This window comes from Aptenodytes patagonicus, chromosome 7 (assembly GCF_965638725.1).
Source record: "Aptenodytes patagonicus chromosome 7, bAptPat1.pri.cur, whole genome shotgun sequence".
In the NCBI taxonomy this organism is placed as follows: domain Eukaryota; kingdom Metazoa; phylum Chordata; class Aves; order Sphenisciformes; family Spheniscidae; genus Aptenodytes; species Aptenodytes patagonicus.
In genome coordinates, this window is record NC_134955.1 from 28,433,967 (window position 1) to 28,452,992 (window position 19,026).

The 19,026-nt window shown below is 44.8% G+C and overlaps 1 protein-coding gene across 3 annotated transcripts in view; it reads left to right on the top strand.

Moving 5' to 3' along the window:
* The first annotated feature begins 1,739 nt into the window (after window positions 1–1,739).
* The window catches only part of LRP4 (LDL receptor related protein 4), an 83,802-nt gene continuing 66,515 nt past the window's right edge, over window positions 1,740–19,026 (top strand). For all 3 annotated transcript variants that reach the window (XM_076344526.1, XM_076344527.1, XM_076344528.1), the window contains exon 1: window positions 1,740–1,849. In XM_076344526.1, the coding sequence (XP_076200641.1) occupies window positions 1,765–1,849 (85 nt within the window). In that variant the 5' untranslated portion in view covers window positions 1,740–1,764. The remainder of the gene's footprint in view (window positions 1,850–19,026) is intronic.

The following is a 19,026-nucleotide window of genomic DNA, read 5'->3' on the forward strand; positions in this document are numbered from 1 at the left end:
ATTCTTTCCATGCCTCATTCCGTCACTGCTTCCAAGTCAATGTTAGCATAGAGAGGTTTTTTAATCTACCTCAATCAATCCCTCCTGGCTACCTGTATTTATTGTTACTCTTCTGCAACTTTGTACACTTTGCCTATCAAATGGGTAGAATTCAATGCCATAGTCTACATGCTACTGCACTCATGCTATGTAAAGTGGATCTATTCCTATCTTGAAGCAGTGATTTTGCACATAAAGGGAAAAGTCTCCATTTTTTAAATTTTGGGGGCCATATATTGTAAATTTATGCATGGTTTGCTGCTTACTGTTTCTTATGGTGTTCCTGCTCTTGGGAGTTCTCCTCAGTGAAGCTCTGTGTTGGATTATTTTCTGCTTTACATTGAGCTCAATTTGTCGAGTCAGTCTCTGCTTTAATTTCATGTTGACGTTTTTAATAATGTCCCTTGTCTTCACTATTTTACGTGTAATTAATAGGAGTGGCAGAATTGTCTCAATCACATGCTGTGCTGTTTACTTGCTCCTGTGATTCTTTAAAGGAGAGGATTAATTGCAGCTTCCTCTGGATTCATCTGTGCGAAGGCTTTAAATAAGACCGTTCCTATCACTGGCCCTTTGGTGTCAATTTGACAAAATTCCCATCCTCCCCTGTGGTCCAGGGTTTGGACTATCTGAATCGGCTTTCCATTCAAGTTAATACTTTGAAATCAGCTGAGATTAATTATTTAACAACAGTTTCTTGCATTGCCAACCCTATGTATTAAAATGTCAAATCATGCTACAGAGGATCATAAAACTGGCTTTAATGATGATGTCCAGTGAAAACCTGCCTGCTTTTAAATGCAGCAGAGAGCAGAAAGCAGATAAGACAGTTGTCCAAGTGTTAATTTCTACTCCTACAGGCAACGACCCTAGCTCTTTTTTTAGGGTATCCGAGATTCATACATAATCAGCTGTCTCCGGACACTGCGGCTCTAAGGAAAACAGCAAGTATCAGAACACTTGCAATGAACGGAAGGAAAAAAATCATATGTTTCTCCTAGACAGCAACATGTATGCTGGGCAAAGAGCTCGGGAACGAGGGTTTCAGTTTCTGAAGGGTGTTTGGCAAACGGGGATGGGACAGGGAGAAGGGACTCTGCCATTTGCCATGTACAGACAGCCGGCACAAGCCGGGAAGCGGTGGCAACGCACGGGGGAACCGCTCAGCCGCTCAGGAGGATACCGGGCAGCCGAGAGCCCGGAGCGGTGCTCCTTGGCGGCGCTGCGGGATCTGGGACAGTGAGAGCCGACACTGACGGCGAGAGCCCCGAGCACCGGGGCCGCTTTAGGAAGGGCTTCTCCGCCCGCAGAGGGGGAGCCGCACCCGCGGCGAGGGCGGAGGGGGGCCGGGGGCGCGGGGCGAGCCCGGGGGTCTCGCCGAGGTGCCGGGCGGCGGCCCTAGGGGGTGGTGAAGCGGGGGGGGGGGGGGGGTGTCTCGCTGCGGGGCCCCGGCCCCGGGGCCGCCTCTGCTGCGCCGAAAGTTTGCGAAGTACCTCGGCACTGGGGGGAGCGGGGCGGGGGCTGCCCTGGCGGGGCTCCTCCTCCGGGGCCGGGCCTGGGCCGGGGCCGGGGCCGGGGCCGGGCGGAGCGGGGAGCGAGCCCCCAGCCCCGGAGCTGCCGCGGCTGCGGAGGTAGCGGGCGGCGGCCGGGCCGGGGTGCTGCGCTCAGGAGGAGCCCGGGACGTCGCTGCGGGCGGCCCGGGCGCGGGGCCGGGGCGCTGCCACCATGAGGCGGCGCGGCGGGGGCTGCCTCTTGCCCGCGCCTCCGCAGCTCTTGCTGCTGCTGCTGGGAGCGCTGCTCCGCGCCAGAGGTAAGCGGCTGCCGCGGCGCCCTCTGCCCCGCGACGGCGCGGGGGGCCCGGCCGCCGTCCCGGGCTCGACGGCGCGGAGCCTTGCCCGGGCGGGGAGCCCTGCCCTGCCGCGCCGCTCACCTGCCCGCGCCCGCCGGGCGGGGAGCCCTGCCCCGCCCCGCCGCGGGACAAAGGTCCGTGCCCCGTCCCGCGCCCGGACGCGGGGCTCTCGCCTTCCCCGTGCCCCGGCGCGGCGGGCCGGAGCCGGCGGAGTCCCCCGGCAGGCCGGGGCGCGGGTCCTGGGGCGGCGCTGCCCTGGCCGGGCGGCAGCGGAGGGTCCCCGCCGCCCACGCGGCCGCTGCCCCCCGCGGAAGTTTGGCGGCGGCGGGCGCGGGCTTTGTTCCCGCGGTGCGAGCGGCGCGCCGGGCCGGGGCGGGCGCGCAGGTTGCCTCGGAGGCTGCCGTGCCCGGCGTGTCGGGACAGCCGCCGCTCCGGAGCAGGAATGCAGCCGCGTACCCGCCGCGACGGGCCCCTTAAAGGTACAGCCCGGCTCCGCGGCGGCGCCCCGGGCTACCTGCCTCTCCTCGGCGGGGACTGGGAGTCCTTCCGCAGCGCCCTGGCAGAGTGGGGCCAGGGCAGGAGTGGCACCAAAAATAGTGGCGAAGGGAGGGGTTCGCCGCAGTCTTAGCGAGCAGGGAATCAGTTCCATGAAAGTCTCGCCGGTGAAAACTTATCTCTGTGGTTGCTCTATCAACTGGAAAGCAATTGCTGTTTCTTCCTCTTGTGCAGTAGTGCTTTATTTTACAAGTGCGCCCGGTGGAGGAGAAAACACCTAAACGCTTCGCGGAATTGTTTATAAAGAGTTGGAAGGCTTTTGGGGGAGGGGTGCGAGGAGGAGATATATACCTCATTTCTTTCCCTTCACTCCTTTGGCAGCTGCTGTATAATTTCACCCATCCGTTTTCTCCTATGCTACTCTGAAATTACAGGAAGCATTTGCAGTAGTGCTGCTGACCTCCATCATCCTACAAGTATTGCCTCTGGGGCACATTCACATGGGGTTTGGGTTTCAAGTAATATTATTTCTTTTCTAACAAGAAGCCTAATTGCAGGCAGCTTTGAAGAAGGTGCTAAACCAGCTTGGGAAGGCTGAGTAGAGGGCTGCAGTTCTGTATATTACAAAATCTGCTTTTTAGAAACCAGAAGTACTCTTAAGTTCCAAGTGCCACACAGTTACTTAGCTGCAGTCTAGGAGCGAGAAGGATCTAAAGCACAGATCTTAGTGTAGGTGCAGATCTGGATGTGTTTTATTTTGGCTGTTACCCAGGTGCTCCTAGTTAATGTGTCTGGGCTGTTAACAGCCATGTGGGGGATGTCTGATTGTAAAGTGCAGGTTTGCTCGTAGGTGGTTGTGCCTTGATGTCTCCAGGACACTTTTTACGGCAGTTTGCCTCTCTTTCAAGTAGCTCTCCCATCAGTGCACTTTCCTGTATCCTCTTCTCAAATGAATGTGAGTTTATGATTGGATGTGCCAACTGCTTCCAGAAGTGAGTATCCTCTTTCATTCATGGGAAGATACGCTTTGCAATAAGAACACAATTCGTGAAAAATTTTTTTCCTATTTGAAGCAAGGAAAAACATGAAAAGGTGTCAGGATGGAGGTGGCAGAGAAGATGCCAAAGTTTGTGATGAGTTGGTGTTCCTCCTCTTAGCTAGAAATTTTTCACCGTTGTCCCTGTTACGGTTTAACCCAGCAGGCAGCTAAACACCACACAGCCATTCGCTCAATTCCAGCCCCTGCCCAGTGGGATGGGGGAGAGAATCAGGGAAAAAAAAAGTAAAATTCATGGGTTGAGATAAAGACAGTTTAATAGGACAGAAAAGGAAGGGAAAATAATAATAATACTACTAATAACGATAATACACAAAGTAAGTGATGCACAATCCAATTGCTCACCACCTGCCGACCAATGCCCAGCCAGTTCCCAAGCAGTGGTCACCGCCCCCCAGCCAACTCCCCCCAGTTCATATACTGAGCATGACGTCGTATGGTATGGAATAGCCCTTTGGCCAGTTTGGGTCAGCTGTCCTGGCTGTGCCCCCTCCCAGCTTCTCACTGGCAGGGCTTTAGAAGCTGAAAAGTCCTTGACTAGTGTAAGCGCTATTTAGCAACAACTAAAGCATCAGTGTGTTATCAACATTATTCTCATACTAAATCCAGAACACAGCACTGTACCAGCTACTAGGAAGAAAATTAACTCTATCGCAGCCGAAACCAGGACAGGCCCTTAGAATTACCTGCAGGGACGGTGTACAGCTTAACTGTCATAAAGCATCCACAGCCACAGAACTTGTGATGCCAAACAGGTAAATTGTTAGAAGCACTTGGTCATTTACCACCGTACCTCAGTACAGGAGCAGGTAAAGCGAACAAGTCTGCAAGATTGACCTTTGACCATCTTTTAGTGGATAGTGGCAGTTAAAACTGGAGAAGTCTGTGCCAAAAAAAAAAAAGAGAGGTCTGCAAGTATCTTGAGCTCTTGGAAAAGGGTGTTGCAGGTTAAAATGGGTATATAGAGAGAACTTAAAGCTAATGGCACGTGCTGCTGGTGCGTGGTGATGAAGAAGGGCCTGATGTTATGATGGTCTGTGTTAGTATAAATACAGAATGTCACAGAACCTGTCTGGGTGATGTGCTTGCCATTCTGGCTCCTGGAGCTCTGCCAGAAAAATGTATGGCTAATATCAGTGCTTCACTCCGCAAACATCTTGACTACATTTTAGAGCCAGAAACCTGAATGCGATACGTCTATAGATGTATAGTTTGCAGTGGGAATCGCAATCTCTGCTAGGTGTGCTTGGCATTGCTATTGGTTCTACAGCTCTCAACCAAGTGCAAAACGCCCGTTTTCCTGTTGTCAACTTAGAGCTGATAATGATGTTCTTGGGTGTGCTGAGGGTACCTGGGTTTACTGTTGATCAGTTTGGATGATATTCACAGATCTCATGATCACCCTGAATTATCTTGACTGTTTCTTTTTGTCAAAGTCGTGAAGGCACTAAGTGACATCCCCACTCTTCTAAAATTAAGAGTAAGATGCTGCAGGAGGCTGACAAGTGGCGGCGTTCGTTTTTTTTGTTTTGCTTTATTTTGTTTTTGTTGTTTTTTTAAAACAATTCTGTGTCTACTAAAACATGGTAGAATTAGCGAAAAAGCATAAAGCATAAATCTTCCAGTATGAAGTTAACATTATAGTTTCATTTATTTAGTGTAGATAAGCAATTTTCTTTTATGTTCTCTTTCCAAAAGCTTTCAGTTGTGTGCTTTAGTGCTGCTTTCTGCAATAGAGAATACCTTCTTGCATCCTGGGAGTGTGGGTGTATGCAGCAACCAAATTAATAGGTGCTTAGTTACGTAAAGTGCCTGCATTTCCAGAGTGTCTTGTGAACCTTGAAGAGGGATATTCTGTTCATGTGGGCCACAAAATGGGATTTCAGAAAACTTGGAGCTGTTTCTCCAAGTTGAAGTTACAGAAGAAAATGTGGTTGGATATAGACATTATCCAGTTGTTTGTAGTTCAAACCAGAAGGCAATACTTGCTGTATGTTAAATAGGAAAAGAAATTGAACTGATTTGTATTTTGTTTTTACTCCTAAAAACCCTGTAGTTCTCCAGACTGGTGAAATTAACATTAAAAAAATAATTAAAACATTCATTCTGTGAGAATGATCTGTAGCCTGATAGTCCTCTTGAATCTTCCTGCACTCTTGTGAAATAGGCAAATATTATCCTTGTTTTGTAAATGTGGGAAGTGAAGTAGAAATTGTCTTGCCCAAGGCCAACTCCATTTGCTCTAGAATGCAACTTACCATTGAACACAATAGAATGTATGCTTCATAACACTTATAAAAGCTGATAAAGAGATGTTATCTTGAAAACCAGTCAAGGTTTTAAAAATAGGTTTAAAAAGTAAGTGCACGTCCTACACCTTCGTTGAATTCCTCTGCTGCTTGTAACTTTTGTGGCTATTTCTCTTTTTAATAATACTTCTGTTTCTCTTACTGATCAAAAGATTCCTAAAACCGCAGAAATTTTACTGACTCTCCGTTGGAAGGGGTGAATTGGCAAGTAAAGTGTTGTTAAAAGAGGCATATAAGAAAAGTGGACACTTTATTTCTCTAGTTCTCTGTTATTTCTACCTTAGCTGTTTGTGATGTTATCTCAAAGGGGTTTATGTAGTAAGGTGATAAAGACACACACGCATGCACACTTAAACTGACCATCTTTTAAGATGTCTGGCTTTACCTGATACAACATCCAGATCTGGAGCTCTGGCATGCAGCAAACCCACTCTGTTAATTGGCATACTGTATTTAGTGGCTGTCCGTGTTTCACACAAATCATGGCAGAGAACGCTAATTGTAATTGTCGTTCATGAATCTAATGTGCTTGACGGTTAGGCTCTTGCTTTTTCCGTCTGTAGTGCCTGTGGTTCTTTGCTATGGCTGTTATGTTAGGTATTACTCTTCTATGGGATTTTGTTGTCTATTCTGCATGAAGACCGGGCACTGTAATGCTTCTTGAATCTCTTCTTTCTGTATCATCTTCCCTGTAGATTTCGATTTCCCTGTAATAAAGGTAGTAACTATATGGATCCAGGGGCTTGTGATTCCGTAGACTTGTGGTTTATTCATGCTGTGTATCTGGTTGCTCTGGGACTGTTACATTGCGAGTATTTGGCTGCCATCCTGTTGTGGGTGAGTTTGTGTTCAGATTTTTCAGCTTTCCAGGCGTTTTTTTGCCTCTGTTATGCAGAACTGCCTGTTAAATGCTGAAGTATTCCAGCCTGTCTATTTAGTCTGAGAGACTCTTGAGCTGCAGTCAGTGTTTCTGCGAGGAGCAGAACTCCTTCTTGGCTGCTGCGAGCCTAGATGAAGGGAGACTCACTACGCGAGGGCAAGAAAATAAGTTTTCATAAAGACTTTATTAACATCAAATGGAGCTGATGTTTGTGGGCTTTTGCCTTGCTAAATTGTGGATGACTGCAACTCCTCATATCAGGGAATTATGTTTGTTGTTTAAAATAGAAGAAAAAGAAAAGAGAGGATTGAACAGTCAGGAGCCCGATTCTGATGGTATGAGATACATGCCTATAGCAGGATGCTTAATGCTTGTGCAACTTTGGGTTGTGAAAAGTAGTAACAGAAGCTTCTGTTTTTCATGAGGTTCTTCTTAGGTCATTAGATTTTTCTGTATTTAGCCACCAGTCAGCAAGTCACAAACCATTAAGATTAATGGACAGTATTGTATACGCATATTAAATGTTTGTACTGCAAATTGCAGTTTTGTCAAAAAGTGTATGACAGAAGACAGTGTAGACTCTTGTTTCTTGAGCTCTTTTATGTTGATAGCAACTTTTTGATGTTGCAGTACTCGGAACTAAGAAGCACCAGCTATTTCCCCTGAATGGGTTAGGATGAGAATAAAATTCACCTCCCTATACTATAGTGATGAGGTTGTTTAAAGACATGTTGTCGAGCAAAGCTTCCAGCAGAGAACATGTTTGCCGGAAAACAGACCCCATATTCTGTAGCGTCAAGGTGAAGTTTTACTCCTGGAGTTAAATTTACCAGCAGTGAGACTTTATCATGACTCCAGGCAGGGGAGACCCCTCTCCTGGCTACCAGTATGGTGACTTCCTCTATATGCCCTAGCAGGGCATAGTCTTCTGTGTCTCTTTGTTACTGCCTGACAGCCCCTCCCGGCTGCTGGAGCTTTCTGTTTCTATTGCATAGCAGCAGTTCTTTAATCAGAAATCTTGTTAGTATTCAAGGATAATTGATCCGACTCTCTGGTAGGGGGTGGGGACCCAGCCTTGCATCCTTCTCCTACTTGCCACCCCCAGTTTGACCCCTGTTGTCTCTTTGTTTTCTCCTGTTAAGTTTGTGCCAGTGATGTGTGTGTGCTGTTTTTCCAAGCAGCCTGAAGTTGGCTGTAACCAAGAGCAGCAGTTAAATAGAGCCCGATTTCCCCGCTTCCTGGCGTTTAGTTGTTCGGCTCCATTTTCTGGTCTTCTGTGTTTTTGATTTGCAGAGAAGGAACTTACTTGGTGCCCCCGGGCATCTCTTAAACCCATTAGAACAAACTCCATTATTTCACTGTACTTAGAAATCCTCCTCCTTTAGTCCCAGCATCCATCAAAATAATGTATCCTCTGTAAGGCCCTCTGGAAAATGTTTAATAGGATCTTTTCAAACTCAAGGAGAGTTCCAGTTGGGAAGGGGGAGGGGAGAAGGCTAATGGAAGATCTGACTGTGACTTGCAGTAAGCCCGAACTTGGCCTGTGTCAGCTCTCCCTTCACCTCCATGCCGAGGGAGTGCTGAACAGAGCGGATCCAACACTGGGATCAAAGCTGGAAACAAAAGGCTTTGGGAGAAAAATTTCCCGTCTGGCCAAGAGGCAGCCTCACAAAGGTGGTGCATAATTTATCATTCGAGGTTTATTTCTGCTGTGCTCCTTCTGGAGAGGGAAGGAAAAAAGAAGTGACTCTCCTGCTGTTTCGAAGGCAATAAGTGATGGCTTTGGAGACTTGAGGCAGGAAGGGGCTAGAGATACCATGGAAAAACTTTTTCAGTGCAGTCTGTACCCAGCTCTTCTCTTTTCAGACACGGTCAGACATTATTTCGGGGGGGGGGGGAACCCTATTCTTGCCTTTTGACGTTTCAAAGAGTGAGTACTTTTAACTTCTCTGGTCATTCCCAAGTCTCAGTGTATGGAGTGGTGCTGCTCTTGGCAAAATCAAGTTCTTTGAATTTCTGAGGTATTTTTCTTACCTTAAGGATCAGTCTAAGTGCTGTGGCTCTGTGTAACATGGAGGAAGAGGCTACATTTGCCCCAAAGGATTTATAGTCTAAATTAGACATCTGACAAGGATCAGGGATGTGATAATTCCAGTGGTACAGATAAGGTCCAATATTAAAATAGCATAGCTTTCTAATTAAATTTCCTTTAGCTTTGGTTTAATGGGAAAAGCTTCTGAAAGTTTTTAATTCCAATCACTTCTTAGAACAAGGATAGAGAGGGGTTTTTGGGTAGGAGTTGACATCAAAGACTACTGAAAGCTGGTAACTGGGGAAATAAGGATGAGGAAGCAAATGCAAGTGTAAACCATGAGAAGAAGGGAGGGGGATATAGGAGTACAGATGTTAACAGAAGCAAAGATAGGCATTTTGGAAATGAGAGCCAAGGACTTGAGCTGGCAAAGGAACAGAAGAGCCGTGTAAGGAGATCCAAGTAGAGTAATTATGGCAGAAAGAGTTGTTAATTAGGTAGTACAAAAGATGGCAGTTTTGAAAGTGAAGATGAGCACTGAGCACAGTTTAACTGCTGAGGCAGGGAAAGACTCATTTTAGTAATGCTTTAAAGGAGGATGTGACAACTTGTTAGGGACCCTCAACAGTAGAGTCCCTGACCTAGTGAGGTGATTTTATGAAATACCAGGAACTTAGCAATGGGGGCAGAGGTGGAAAGGGAAACTGATATTGGCATAATGCTGAGATGGTGGCCCCATGAGATAGTGGTGGCGATGGAACTATCTGCAGCGGTGGAATGTGGGACCTGTCAGGCTTGGGAGCACGTACGGCCAGAAGGATTTTTGGGTGAGATGTCCGGGAAGATATTTTGGAGGACAGTCCTGTCTGGAAAAGTGTATGAAATGGGAGGGCAGAGTTGAAGAGAGAAGCTAGGAGGTTGGAGATGATTGCCTGGAAAAAGGCATAAAGTGAGAATAGGAGATTACTCTGTGTTTGGAAAGGAGTCTGGGTACAGAGGCAGCAAGAATAGTGGTAGAAAATAACACCTTTCCTGGAAAAGGAGGCTACTTCTCTTCTTTTTCTCCATTAAGAATTGCTGTGTGAAGGAGTGAGTCACTAGTGAGAACTGTTAAAACATAAACATGTGATGTCCTCAGCCTCCTTCTCTGAAAGGCTCATAAGAAGCATTGTGTGACTATGCAAGAAGGTTAGAGGGAAATATGCACTCTGCTCCTTTAACCTGAATCTCCAGCTCCGTCAGTTCATTTGACTTGGTGAGAGCTGGTAGTGTCTGGGAGAGGTTCTTGCCTAAGGTGCAGCCATTCACTGTAGCGGAACCGTGTCTCATGGGATCTAGGATTAGAATAAAATAAAGACACACCTTCATTTTTTTTTCTTTGTGCTCCCACCCAATTTTAGTTCTGAATTTCCATAACTGCTGAATAGTCAAGTCCTTTCTTTGCAACTTTGAGGGCAGGGAAAAATGAAGAGTCTCAGGGTTGTCATTTCCTGCTTCTGTTCTGAGCTCCTGAGGATGAACCAGGAGGTGGGATGATTCTCTGAATTAAAATTGCATTTGTTAAGAGGAAGCCAGCTTTACTGCTGTCCTTTCTTTGTGATTCAGAGTTTGCAACTTCTTCAGGCTTGACAAATTTAGGAAATGAGGTTTTTGAGGCCTCAGAGATTGTGTTCTTCTCACTGTGATTTTTGAAGCCTGTTATTCTTGAAAAGCCTGAGTTGAGTTTCTTGCGGCTGGAGGACATGCCCCTAATTTGTGCTGCCTTTTTAAAAGGGCCTTGATCAGCATAGTACCTATTAGCATGAGGAAAAACATAATGGGTCTGGCTGTGAGAGAAAACGGGAGAGTTTGCGGCATGGGAAAGGGAGATAGATTGGAGGCTGCCATTCTGGAGGCTTTAATAACCAAGAAGCAGGAGAGGATAGTCATTGGCAAATAGGAATGCTAGTGGACTATCTGCATTTTTGTCATAGATCTCAAATAGAAGTATTCAGTGTCTAAATCTTAGAAAGCATGATGTGGGAGTAGGTGGGAGAGACTAGGTCGGGTCTCCTGACGAGGGCACTAGTCATTGCCCTGCAAACAGACCTAAGTTTAACAGAAGGAAAGAGCAGGTTGAATTGAGAGCTGGATCCATGCAGAGTCAAAGTGGTGGAGGGATTTTTCTTGGGCATTGACTTGGAAACAGGGAAGGACTGAACTGGGCTGGCTGGTGATGTTATGGCCCTTTGCTATCTTTGCTAGGCCTTAGGGAAGGCTACCCCTGGGTCTGACTTCTTTCCTGTACCAGTGAATGGTAGTTGCAAGAGGGTGTTGACTCATGCACAGCTGATTCCTGAGCCATTAAGATGCCTCCACCACAAGGGTGGTAACCTCATGTGTTGTTCCAGTTTGAACTGTCACTGCTCGTGAATCAACACTGTCTGTAGGCCTTTGTTCACTGCATTTTTGAGTATAAGGAAGAATTCAGACCTGCAGTCAGCATTACCTTAAACAACAGAAGGCCTTTAGGCCTTTTGGGCGCTTGTTGTTTTGGGTTTTTTTTTTCCAGGCCCAGGGTTCTTTTATCTGTGGAGCAGGTGGATCCCCTGCCTGTGCCTCAACTCCCCTCGAAGGGCAGATTTGTCATCTTTGCATCTTTGGCAGTTACGTTGAGTAATTTCTATGCTACCAGTACTCAAGCAGGGAAGAACAACCTTGTTGGTCCCTGCCTTCTGCAACCTTCCACTATGAACTTCTTTGGCTTGAAGCAGCTCACCCACTCACAAAAGAAGCCTGTTCTTTGAGGTTTCTCTTGTTTGTGACCTGCCTCCTGTGAACTGGAAGGTGAGGAGCTGTAATCTTCTGTTGCTCTTCGTGCAAATTCCAGACTAGAACAGAATAAGATAATTCCTTAGGTTAAGTTTTCCAGTCAATTGTCCCTAGCAAATGTTTTTTTCATACTTCCTTTCTTGCTTGTTACGGTTAGTTCCTCATGCACAAGTCTTCAGAAGTCTGGGAGCAAAATTTAAGCTGGAAAGGAATGTCTAAAAAAAAATGGGATCATTCCTGTGATACTCTGTAGTAACTTTTTGTTGGTTGGTTGTGCTGGAGAAGCAAACTTTTGATGAAGGTAATATGTACGCTAGAGGAAGAAGAGAAGCTCAGATGATTACTTTCTGAGAAATGACCCATGAGCAATTTTTGTGCTGCAGATGCTTTAGAACAGACTGGCAGGGAAGAGGGGGTGGCAGGCACTTGCCTACTTTAAACGCTTGGCAAAACCCCCTGTTTAGCTTAATCGGGTACGTGAGGCCAAATCTAACACAGTTACAGTATAGAACTAATGGGAGATGCAGGGCAAATTAAACCTATGTACAATCCATCAATTGTAGGATAAAAATAAACAGTACTCAGACAGAAGCCTTCAAGCAAGGAAGGGAGTGAGGCAGAGATGACATCTTTGGTATGTACATCATGACTTACCCGCTCAGGCGAAACAGCCTCTGAGCTCAGGCTTCCGATTAAGTGACTGGGACAGCTGCCAAAACACCTATGTTCGCTAGCTAATATACTGCAGTGCATTGGTCCTGCAGGTTAATCTGGGAAAGGCATGGAGTCATATCTGGGTTTGTTTTGGGCTTTTTCTTGAACGATGTCGTAACAACGTGCTCTGCATCCTGTATGTCAAGATCTTAAAATAAATGTGGTGGTGATGCTAAAGTGTTGTGAGGAAAGAGGGCCATCAGAGTTATGCCACAGGAGACCAGATGTGCCCAGGGAGCCAGCTTTTCTAACCTTGCAGGCTGCATAGTAAAGTCTTTAAGGTATGCGCTGTATGGCTCTGTGCCCTTTAGAGACAAGCAGAAGGGGAGTGGCTTACAGGAGGGAGATGACAGTAACTCCATAAGGAGAGAATTATTATTCTGTTGCGGGATGGGGCTGGGCTGAGGTGGGCATGCAGCAAGGTCCTTCTACAGCCCCGCACTAACCAGCCTCAGGAGCCCTTGCATGTCTAAGGCTCTGTGCCAGTGTGGCTGTGCTGGCTATGTAGTGGCCCTAGCAAGTAAGATACATTTCAACTACTCAAACCATGAGAACTGAATACAATGCTGAGATTTTCCTGCTAATTTGATGGCAAATTAAACGTTTGACTCCCACAAGAATGAACTCCAGAGCTCTGTATGTTCTTACATTGTAACCAAAGGGAAGTTAACTTTTTATTTTCAGATGTGCAAAGACATGATAGAACTAAATCTATGAAATCTATGTAGATGGCTACAGAGTAGAACTGGAAGGATTTCCATTGCTGATCTTTGCATAAAAAGACTTGGTTTCGGTGCTATCTCAGCCAAAGCAGCAAAAGCTGTCTCCACCTAAAAGTACTAGAGAACCATAGGCTGAAACCAAATGAAAACGCTGTCCATTCCTATGAAAACATTGTTTCTGGGATTTGGCACTCCTTTTGAGGCTAATGAAGCAAATAACTTAATCCAAAATCCATCTGTTTGAGAAACTAGTCTGAATCTAAACCAGAACACAAGTTTCTGTAACAAAAAAAAGTCCAAACCTACTAGCCAACTAGACTGCCACAAGTTATTGTGCAAAGTTATTGTGCTGGCAGATAGTACCAAATGAAATGTGCAAAATCAAGTCAGACTCTTACCAAATACCGAACTGGCATGTGCAACTTTGAGTTGGATACAGGGAGAACACCATAAATCAAACAGTGAATGTCTGGAAAAGAGAAGTAAAAGGAGAGACTGAGAAGGAAATCTTCTAATCCTGTGAGTAAAATATAAAAGAAGATTAGAGAGAGCAAGAAAACACTTATCTTACTAGAAATAAAACATTATTCCTTGGAATATTTTCATTTCTGTCATTGGACTCCATGCCATGTAGCCTTCTCTGTTGAAACCTCTGTGGAGGCAGGCGCTTTGTATGTTGAATCCACTTCTGGGAGAAACTCAAGTGTGCTGTCTCTTACATGTGGGTAACACTTGCAGGCTTGTTTTGCCAATAAAAGTGTCTTTGAATTGACTGTGGTGGGATGTGGTGCAAGTTCTGATGCAACATGAGGCTCTTTGTAAGTAGAGATTTTGATGAGAACTCGTCTCTAAAATCTCTAGTAATTTTGTTTTCTTGTTGCTGTTGTGAATTGGCTCCTTCCTTTCTGTGGTCCATTGTTGTATGGTTGATGTTTGAAAATGAAATGTCTTCCATCTGGTTAAGAAATTTCATTTATCCTTGGAGGCCTGAACTGCTGCCTTTGCTAGTAGGAAATAAAAAATGTTCCAACTGTCCCTGATTATCACCCACTTGCCTTCCTGCAGATCCATGTCTTTTGCAAGGGCACTAGAAGAAATGACTTATGGATCATGAATTTCATTTTTCCTGTCCTCTATTCCTTCATCTCTATCAACTTAGTCCTCTCCTCCTGTTTAAACTTTGTAAATTAAAAATACTACTTAGAATGATTAAACAATAGGCTGGACAGCGGAGATGTGGCTTGCCTGGAACACAGTCAGTGGCTTGTTTCAGGTGACGTTAGGAATGTAACTGCAAATGACTTGTAAGGGCATGTTACTGATTCGGAGTAGGGTTTAGTATAATCTCGCTTTATGGGAAACATTGTCTTCAAAGTACAGTTTTGGGGTAATATAAAGCCTATGTTTTGGAATATCAGAATGAGAGGAATTTTTGTTCCTGCTGCCTTTTGCTTTCAGTAAACTTGATATGTCTCTGAGAGAGAGAAATTTTTTTGGTGGGGGTGCTAGGATGTTGTCACTGCTGAGGATTGTTCTCAGCCTGCAATGTATGTGGCTTGGCCTCTAGCTGCAGGGCTTCCTTGACCCACAGGGTGTGGTTTCATGTTACGCCTAATCTAGTGTAACTGTGGGTTGCCCCACAAGAGCGGTCTCGCCCCCGCGTCCCTTTGATAGGTCTGTGTGTATATGTCTGCTGGATGAATCAGTTCAGCTTGTTGATCTGTCGCAGAACTGACCTGCAAAATGGTGAAACCAGTGACACCATGGGTTGTGTGGTATTGGCAAGCTGAAAAGAATTGCTCTTCAGTGAGCTGATCAGTATAGACCTGATGGAAGGATGGAGAGAGACAAGACCAACCGTTGGGTTTTTTTGGTTTTTTTTGGCACTGGCTTGCTGCTGCTTCACTTTGCCTTAACAGTAATTTGGAAAGACTTTCTCTGGAAACAAGGGAAGGTGAGAATTCAAGCCCAAGATTCAGTTTCTATGGCTCATGTAAGCATAGGCCTCTTTATTGTATTGTACTTGTATGACAGTCTTAGTGTTTTATTAGTGTCTAAGTGTGGTGAAAGATCAACCTATAGATGTTGCAACTGGTGCAGTACATTAATTAGTGATGCCTTTTGTGGTGGAAACGTCTGTTCATTAAGACTGGAAGCAAACAGCTACTATCTTGTTTTACTTGGGCTAACACAGACTTATGTTCTGAGTTGTTGCCAGAGAAATTGTCGATCTAAATATGAAAAGCTTTATCCCCTTGCTAGCACCTTGACTCTTCTTTCTTAATCTTGCCTTTTAAATGACTGATGTCTAGCAAAGAGTTGGTTTTTGACCCCTTATTTACAGAATCTGGAGCTGAGTTTTTCTTGCTTTCCCCACCCCTCTCCACTGATGCAGTGGTGTGTCGTGGTTTGACAAGCCTGGCCTGGGCATGCACACAAAAGGAGGCACGATCCTACCCTCCTCCAGAGTTGAGGATGAGGATGCAGAAATGGCAGCGCTGATGCTAAGCGTCTGGTTAGTCAAAGGAAGACAGAGCTAGCTGTTTGGAAACATAAGCTGCCTGAACGGCCATTCCTGTTCTCCCTGAATGAATATGTGGCAGGCTGAAGGGGAAGATCTACAACGGCTGAATCTCACACATGAATTGTCAATTGGATCATGTAAAGATTCACTCTGATGGAAATCAGAGCTTCACAGTTACATACAATGTGTGCATACAATAAGGACAGTCCCTACTCTGAAGAGTTCATAATTTCTACACGTAATAAATTGACAGATGTATCGAATAACAAGAAAAAAACACAATGAAATACTGATTAACATAGTAAATAGAGGCTTCACTTAAATGCTTTGCCTTTTAGTCTGTATGTTGATACTCCTTGTCCTGTCCTCTCCATCCCCAAAATATCTTTCTGTTGAAGCTGCCTTTCTCTAATCTTTTTTTTTTTTCCCCCTCTGACATGCTGCATGCAGCTTTATCACAATTAAATAGATGCATTTGTTGTGTCTGGGGTCTGATACTGGGAGAATGAAAATTATTCTCAGATGTAATGCCCTTCTAAGAGGATCTAGTTGCTGTTTTTGTCCTAGATAGTGCATGTTCCTGTTATCTGCCAGCATGTTCAATAAATGGTTAGCGTTAGTCTAATGAGGGGTATCATATCTGAACCCAGCTCACAAAGATCTCTTCTGCCTCCGTGACTCTTCCACCCTTTCCCCTATCCTGACTGTAGCAGCTCTTAGAATGGATCGCAAATGGATATTTAACCATATAACCACAAAGGTCAAGAAATTTGAGAATAGAAGCATAACTTGGAGTTGTTTAGGAATCCAAGTGTTAAACCCTGGATTCCTGACTTGGGATAGTTTAGCTGTGGCCAACTTTAAATAATAATTATTGAATGTTCCTTTTTGCTGCTTTGTAGCAGCAAGCTAAATTGCTGGGTAGAATTCTGTAAATACGTAATTGGCTTCAGTGGCCATATTTACCCAATAGCTTAAGTGTTTTTCCCCATAACCTTTGGAGATCATCTGTACAGAACTTAACTTGGGAGTGTCCTCTTTGCAAGCTCTGACATAAAGGTTCCCTATGATTGTTAGGCCAGGTGTGCTAATGGCTAGGTCTTTTTTTTTTTTTTTTTTTTTCCTTCCTCTAAGGATAGTTGACAACTTGATTTTGGAGTCTACAGAATTTTTTCTTGCAAGGGTAAAGAACTGAGCCATGGTGACTGGTTCCTTAAGAGCTGGTTTTTTTCTGCATGCTGAAGTCAGTGGCTTTTTCCCAGGTTAGAATGTTAAATCTTTAAACATCTACTGTACTCAAGTGTAGAATGATCTAATTCACCGTGTTTATTCCTTTTCATAAGAATTTTCAGCACAGTAGCATGTCTATCATACTTCTAAATGTACAAACACTTGGTAAACAGACTGTAAGAAAAAAATAACTCTTGCGCCACTGTAGTAAATATGTCTGCAAAGCCTTAAACAGGACATGACCCCAACTTCTTCTGTCAGTTTGGCTCTGAGGCCATGGTTCTGCAAGCAGTGAAGCAAAGGGAGGAATCAAACTGGGCTGGGTGGAGTTGGAAGATCCTTCAAATTTGTATCTTTTCACTGCTCATCGCCCACTGGACCACTTTCCCTGATCTGTTTTTTACCAAGCTGCACAAAGTTGTGCCAGCTCATGGGGGTCACGGGACTGAGAGTTCAGGGAAGGAGGGCTGGGAACTCTTTAAGCTAGCACTACTGATGAATATGAAACCACAGTCCTAAAGTTTCTTTCCCATTTTGAGCAAGTATCAGTGTGTTTCTGGAGGACCTGAGAGCTGTGTTATCACTTAAGCATAGTCAAATCAAGGCTGCTTCCTTTACTTTGCTTATCGTGCACAGAAGAGGGTTTGTTTTGGGAGGATATCTGGCAAAGAAGTCAAGAAACTAGGTTATAGCATGAAGGGCAGAAGATTATATCTTCCCCATGGAAAACGGTCATGCTTTTCTGAGGACTTGATACCTAAATCATCTTGTATGTATTTCAGTTTGCTAAGTGTTTGTGCAGTTATAAGGAGGGACATGGGAACGATTTCCAGAATGCTGTTGCTATTTGTAATTCCACATTGTTTGATAGTGTACAATGAAAAATTGAGGGAGGGGAATGAACCTCTAAGCACACTTCTCAGAATCTGGAATTAATGGACCACATTCAACCTCAGAATAGAGGACCAGGAAATGGGAAAGCTAACTGACCTCGACCTCTGAGGTTGAGATGTATGCTATCATGACTGTAATGGTGTGTAGCTTAGTGGCGTACTGTGACTTCAGTAGATATGATCTTGACTCATCAAGGCTTGTTGGCTGAAGGTCCAAATGTACCAGATGTTCTTACTTAGAGAATGATCTGTAGGAATAAATGTTATGTTCTTACAGTGTCTGGGAATGGCAGTGTATGGTACCAGAAATATTTAGCAAATTTAGTCAAGATACAAACTGCACACTAAGGCCTTTTTCCCCACCACAGAAATCCATTTTTTTCCTGACTGAAAAAAGTAATTTTACTGCACAACCATTAAAATGGATTACTACATAACTCTTCCACTTAGGAGTGGAAAGAGAGGAAAAAAGTCTGTGTCCAACTTAAAAAAAACTCCCAGGAGCTTCTCAAGGTAGATTGCAATTACTGGAGATAAAATTCTGCTGCGAATAGAAGTAACCAGAGGAGTAGTCCTGTGTTCTGCCACATCTTTACTGCTATCCAGTCATTTTAGGTAGCATTTATAGCACCGATGGGCTTGGGTCATTCTTTGATCAGAGGAAGTACTCTGTATTTGGCTGAATAACATCACTTCTTGCAATGCCCACAAATTGCCTCAAAAGCTTGATTCAACTTGATTTGTCTGTTGCACCCTACCCTCCAAAGTACAGTGGAATAACAGAAGGAAAACGGCTCTTGAGTCACCACAGTAAATGCATCTGTAAGACTGAACAGAAGACTCCACACTGTCTTGTCGTGGTTTTTGGCCCTGAGATCATGGTTCTAGCAAAAGGCAGGGTCCCTGCATGTAGGATGAACTTTTCCTCTGTAGGCAGAAGAGTTTAAAAGGCTCTTAAAAAGTGTCAAAAATTCTTCTTCCAGGGCTGAATGACGCATCTGCTGAAATGATTTGTGGGCTTTGTGAGGAATCTGTGTCTTTTATTTAGATATGCACTTCAGATCCTGGAACTTGGTCCAGGAAGTACTATCAGAGGCAGTTCTTAATAATATTGTTAATATATGCTCTTCTCGTGAGAAAAATCTGCAGGCATCTTTAGCCTGCTTTTATATGGAAGCAATGGTTATTTCAATATGTATGCATATCTTCTCACCCAAAAAACTGGTCCCAGAGAATAAAAATTTCATGAAAATAGGCAGCACAATAAAGGGAAGGCACCACAGAAGTGACTTGGCCGTGGGTGAAGATTCCTCGTGAGTTTGCATTTTGTTAGACATGAAAGAATCCACTCCCTCCCTCCATTTGGCAACAGATGCACCAAAATTGACTATTAGAGATTAATCCATCTGAAACCGGCTTTGTTAGTTCTGCTTCTCGTGTAGCTATTGAGATTAATCAGGTGTGCAGGTTG